We start from the raw sequence: 6,093 nt of genomic DNA, 5'->3' as shown, positions 1-6,093 counted from the left end.
GTTCATTTTATTTTATTTTTTAATCCTTAATATCTCCAGTAGCAATTAACATGGGAAATTAACAACATTCTAATATATTTATAATATATAAATAGGGATAGAAGAATAATTGTCTGAAATGGAAACACAAAGAAAACCAGACTGGAGAATTTAGTAGCATGATGACAGGAGCAGAAAATGAAGGTGGATGGAAAGTGACTGCAAACAAATTCAATGTCCTGATCATGGTCAAATAGAAGTGCTTTTGTGCTCACAGGCACACTGTAATTAATATAAACAAAGAATTTGAATATTCACAGAATAAATCATCTTTTATTGACCAAAAGTGACAATTTACCTGTTTTGTGCATAATACATTTCACAACACACTGATTTTCATCCTTTAATAACACTAGAACACCTTCAGATAAAAGGTTTAGTATATAAACCTTTCTGGAATGCACAGAAAAACTTCGAACAATCACTTCAAGAGACAAGTACACAAGAAGCAGCTTTGCAATGCATCACAACAACTGTATTACATTGCAAAGGAGACACTGTAGCATCTTAATGTAAAAGAAACACACACACACACACACACACGCACACACACACGCACACACGCACACACCAAATTTGTCTTTTCATCACTGGCTGTCCATTATCATACATCTAGGTGGATCCTCTGGTGACGTTTCAGGTTACATTTCTGGGTGAAGCGTTTGCCACAGGCCAAGCAGCAGTATGGTCTCTCTCCAGTGTGGACCCGCCGGTGGGCCTTGAGGTTGCTCAGCTTGGTGAAGCTGCGGCCACAGAGAGAACAACAGAAAGGCCGTTCGCCTGTGTGAGTCTGCAAGTGGGCCTTCAGGTTGCTGGGGTGGGGGAAGCATTTCCCACACTGCCCACAGCGCAGTGGGTGCCTGTGGCCAGGGTTAGGGTGAGAGTCTGGATGGGGTAAGGGGTTTGCGTGGTGGGAGTTTGCAGACTGATGTTGGGATTTGATGCTGACCCATGTGGCACCAGTTCGGTTAAGCGCTGCGGCTTGTTTGTCTCCCAGTTGAACTCGCTGAACTGAAAGCGGGGGAGGTGGAGCGGCTTTAGATGTGGTGGGAACTCTGTTGATGGGATTTAAGTTCACAACCTGAGAGTGAGCTACAGACAGTGCTGCGGTGGTACCGTTCGAGGGTGTGTGAGAGGGCTTTTTCATCGGTCGATGGAGGTGCTGTATCGCAGCTTGCAACCTGACACCTGTACCGATTTTAGAATGCAGCTTCATAACCTCCTGCACTGTGGTTTTATGGGAACTGTGGTTCTGCTTGAGCGCTTCTGAATTCACCCTGTGCCGCTTTGCCAAACATGGGAAAGATGCCATCCCTGACTTTGTCACTGTTTTCTTCTCTATATGCTGGCCATCCTCACACCCATCAGAATCAACAATAACCTCCTGCTTGATAGAAACACTCACAGGGTCACTGTTTGGCAGACTTGCCTTCCGGGGTCCTGAGGATGAAATCTGATCTCTGCCTGGGGTAAGCTGAATTTGAACATCTGCTGTAAGAGAGTCGGACAGCTCATGTTCAGTTTGCTTTAGAGAACCTTGAGTTTTGGCTGGATCGCAGTCCTTGTCGGTTCCAAGTCTGTGATTATGCAGCAACCCAACTGTTGTGTGAGTGAGGCCAGCCCAACTGTTGTCCATCTCGAAAGATGCATCTGTAACCATGTGTGAGTCCTCCTGGTCCTCAGGAAAGACATATGCAGTCGATATCTGTGGGTCGACATTCCTCAGTAACTCCTCACCTTCGCTGGTTTCTTGAGTCTGTTTTGGATGTGCCTCCATCATCTCACTAGTGCTGTGGGAAACTGTTTTACCTAAACAAAAAAAAAAAAGATGGTAAAAGGAGTTCATATTAATGACTTCAACAATGTTTTTAATAGGTAAACAATTATTTTTTAACAGCAAGTTGTTTTCTGCAGGAGCTCATGAAATAATCCCAGTATTTTAGTCCAAACCCTGAATATACAATATTCCACCCACTGAAATCTTTTTTTGTAACCCAAAATGCCTCGAGGATTAATAAACTAATATTTATCACACAAGCTAAGAGGTCATATATTTACAAATAAGTGATAAGACAAAAAAATATTATGAATTTATAAATGTAAGAAATAGCCTGTGTGAGAATATGGTAATATGTATGTCCACAAGCCACAGTAGAAAATTAATTTCAAGTTCTACTACCATACATAGGGGTGGACAAGAATCTATGTGAAAATACTGAACATGCGCACAACACTCACCATCAAGGGTAACGCTCCACCCTCCCACATGCGCAGAAGAACATGACAGCTTGTTTACTTCTTCTTTCACATCCACAGCTGGCATCACATCTTCTTTTTCCATTGCCTAAACAGGACATAGAGCACATTGTAAATGAGGCATGTCAGGGTGAATTTGCACAAGCACCATTAAAACAAAACTGGTCTGGTATCATCTTTAATTCATTAATATGTGAAAATGCCATATGAGATTGTCTCTGAGATCATCACGTGACCCACCTGTGATTCCCCTTCTGGGCTGAGAATGGCCTCCTGTGTTGACTCTGATTTCATTTCACCTCTGTGGCCTCTTGTCCATCTTTCAACAGTATCACCCTCTTTTTTCACACCACAGTCCCTTGAAAGGTCTGAAAAACAAACAAACACTGCAGTATTAAAACAGTTCAAGTATTCTTATAACCTCCTAAATAAACAGCCTCATCACATTCTGGCAATGACTTTTTTTTTAAAGTATGTTTGTATGTTCTTACCGTCCTGTGGTTCTTCAAGTCTCTGTTCTGCATCATTAGTGGACAGTTCAACATTATCTTTGGCACAGTCAACACATTTCCCGGTTCTTCCTCCTCCTTCTTTCCCCCCTCGGTCACTTAATTTCCTCTCAGCCCATTGCAGCTGCAGTCTCAGAGCCTCCACCTCCTGGTTCCTGCGCTTCAACTCCTCCAAGAAGCCGTCCTCAACCAACCTGGTGACCTCATACATGGCTGTCTTTACCACAGTCTCCATCACATCCGAGAGCTGGGTCTGGAAGGTGACGATGAGTGTGTCCAGGTCCGACATGGTGATAGCTGTCAAATGTCCCGCGTCAAGTGAACTGTTACACAAGTGAACTCCGTGTGTTTAGGAAAACTGAACTGAAGAATAAGCCTCCAGTTGTTGTTGTTCCTAGGAAAATGCTACCACGGGTTATTCAAGCTGTACACCATCATCGCAGAGCAGACTACATTCAGCTGCACAGTTACATCCACTTGTTGTTGTGCGTATTCAAGGAGACGAGCGACACAAAGATATTCATTTAACGTTTAATTTGGTTGTACCAAATACTGCGACTTGACGTGCTATTTGTGGTCGTGGAGCCTGTTCATGGCAACTGTCAGCGAGAAAGCTAATGTGACTCATTAACCTAGCATCTGTATGCTAACTAACATCAACGGCATCAAACCATCAATATTAGTTGACTTACACAAGAACGGAACTGTATAAAACATGGCCGTGCCTCGCGTTTCGATCTGTCGACAACTGACTTACTGGTTTTCACACGTAACTAATGTTTGGCTTAAACAAATTCATATATACAAACCGCTCAACCGAGCTAGCCATTTAGCCATCGCTTGTGGTCCTTGTTTTTGCTCGTGACGTCATACACAACGCAGTACGGTGGCCTTAGCAGAGAATAACAAAACGCGTTTTAATAAAGTGAAACCCATAGGCTGCGCCAACCAGGCAATTGTAGGGGAAGCTGTTTAAAATACGAATGAATCCCAGCAAATGTTAAACACATTATGCTCCCATGCTTTATAATTTTTATGAAAAGAGGCAGAAAAAGTGAGATAGCATCTTTTTTCACCAAAACCAAGATCATGTATTTGAATAGATATTAAATTACTCTCTCCAAGGTTTTTGCTACAACAATGATGTGATTCTTTCCACAGCAACACCGTGTCCTTACATTTCGGTCTTAACTTTTGTCACCTATTTATACAGATATGTTAACTTCGTACTATATTAACATGAGAACCACCAGCCAACCTTAGGGAATGTATTAGATGTATCACTTACCAGTTATTAAGTTTAATAGTTTGTAAGGGACAATGGTCACTGGTCAAAAGAAAAACTGTATGAGGCAGAAATAGCCCATTTTTCTAAATCCAATTTCTGGCCAAATGTCAAAAAAGGCATTTTGACCCATGCTAATTGTTTAGGAGTAGAGTAAAACCAATGCAGTGCTTGGACCCCAATTCATGAAGTGGGACGTATTCCACTATGTAAATTGTATGTTTTTGTGTAGCAATCTGATGGAAGCTGAGGCCTGTACTACAAAGCAGGATTTGGGGTCAGTGAGGTAACTTCAGGTTGAACCCTGGGTTTCAGGGTTACGATGGTGGTTCACTTATTACCAGAGTACATTGCCATGGTAACTTATGCTGATCAGCTAACCTGCTCCGGAGCAGGTTAACTTCAGAGGATTGGATTACAATCTGTCAACACTGCGACCACTGACCAATCAGATCACTGGAAATAAAGGCGTCAATATATATTTTTATAGGTCAGTAGAAACATTTTATTGTTCCAGGCTTTCTATTTCCACTCTGGTTTTAAAACAGAGCTTCTAACAAACAGAGAAAAATTTTATGACGCTAAACACATAATGATGATTTTAGCTGCACTAATTGAACTGCACTTAATTGTGCAACGTTTATTTTATCCCTGGAGTGATAGCTGACAGTGTGGATGATTTAACACTCTGATTCTATCACTGTAGCTCAGAATAACATGAGACATGTGATGATGTGTGATGATAATAGAAAATAAAAACGAACACTTGTCTTTTATTAGAAAAATAATCCACACAGTGTTAATTGGCTCCCATGATTATAAATGTAACATTTGGGTCAGATAGACCTCATCAGCCATTAACTACTTGAAAAGTAGAAAAACTAACAGAAACAGTCTGAAATTACTTTAAAGGGTTTTTTTATGTAACATATTCAGAATGGTTTCATCATCCAACTAAATAGCAACAAAATACTCACTCTACACTTAAGTCATATATAATAATACCTACATGTATGTTATATATTAAGCCTTAGCCTACTTTTCATATGTGGAAAGTATTTCTAGTGAATCTATATCTTCTTATTCTGTTGTATGATTACAGGCTTGTTTACATTTCACTTTGTTGAATATGCCTTTCTGCTGTCCCTAAAACACAACATCATCTCATATCAAATGAGGTACTTCATTGTTCTGATGATGTCGCTTGTAATTAACAACCCCGCCTCTTTCACATGAACGCGCCTGTAGCTGGAAACCCAGAGTTGACTGAGCTAGTTGATAGCCAGCTTCGTGACACCAGTTATACAGGACAGCCAATGTTAGGCTCTGTGAAGCCAGCTCAACCAAAGAGAGCCAGACTAAGTTGAACTTACTTCGTAGTACAGGCCCCAGATGAAACCTACACAAGCATGGGAAGAACTCACAAACTCCACTTAGATAGACCCTATAGGTGTTCAAAGCCATGATCCTCTTGGTGCGAGGTAACACACACACCATCAAAGTTGTTTAATTGTAAATCAAGCTTTTACCACTCTGAATTCAAAAGGCTTAAAAACAGCTCTGGTTTCTGTAATATAGACATTTTCCAGTATCTTTGTTTTACTTTTGTCACATGGGATTGACTTAACAGTTTAATTTAATTACAGACTATAAAGGCCCTACACACTGTTGGTAGAACTACAGAAGTGTTTTCACTTATTGTGCCTGATTAATCCTATTTTCTGGACTGTGTGGGTGTGAACCGATTGGTGTAATTGACATCACCTGGTATAGCAGGACAGCTTTCATCTTTATCATCCTTATGGGCACATATAGTTCATTCTCAACATAGGTCTACCAAACCTAAACCTGAGCAGAGGTCTTATCAGCAAGATGAACTAAAAACACTGGTGTGGGTGTGTGGGGTCTTTAATTTAAAAATAAAAGAAAGAAAAAAAGAGAAAATCCCCTCATGAAAGTAAACCTAAGAAAAAACACCTTTCACAACCTGTGTATTTTTACAGT

At 40.8% G+C, this 6,093-nt stretch overlaps 1 protein-coding gene across 1 annotated transcript; it reads right to left on the bottom strand.

The window, feature by feature from the left end:
- Positions 1–292: 292 nt before the first annotated feature.
- LOC121884487 (zinc finger and SCAN domain-containing protein 5B-like) lies at positions 293–3,849 on the bottom strand. Its single transcript, XM_042393335.1, has 4 exons — positions 2,787–3,849; positions 2,536–2,663; positions 2,278–2,383; positions 293–1,848 (listed from the first exon to the last, which is right to left on the bottom strand). Exons 1-4 carry the CDS (start codon positions 3,091–3,093, stop codon positions 644–646), a joined length of 1,746 nt encoding a protein of 581 aa, XP_042249269.1. The 5' UTR covers positions 3,094–3,849; the 3' UTR covers positions 293–643.
- Positions 3,850–6,093: the final 2,244 nt, after the last annotated feature.

Source organism: Thunnus maccoyii, chromosome 2, assembly GCF_910596095.1.
Source record: "Thunnus maccoyii chromosome 2, fThuMac1.1, whole genome shotgun sequence".
Classification (NCBI taxonomy): Eukaryota; Metazoa; Chordata; class Actinopteri; order Scombriformes; family Scombridae; genus Thunnus; species Thunnus maccoyii.
Note: the sequence above shows the minus strand (reverse complement) of the source record. Positions and strands in the feature narration are given on the sequence as shown.

Excerpts from the sequence above, each read along its gene's own strand:
- LOC121884487 (XM_042393335.1), bottom strand. The coding sequence starts at position 3,093 with ATGTCGGACCTGGACACACTCATCGTCACCTTCCAGACCCAGCTCTCG. Across the intron at positions 2,384-2,535 it reads GCCCAGAAGGGGAATCACAG|GCAATGGAAAAAGAAGATGT; the intron begins GTGGGTCACGTG and ends TGTCCTGTTTAG. Across the intron at positions 1,849-2,277 it reads GTGGAGCGTTACCCTTGATG|GTAAAACAGTTTCCCACAGC; the intron begins GTGAGTGTTGTG and ends TTTTTTGTTTAG.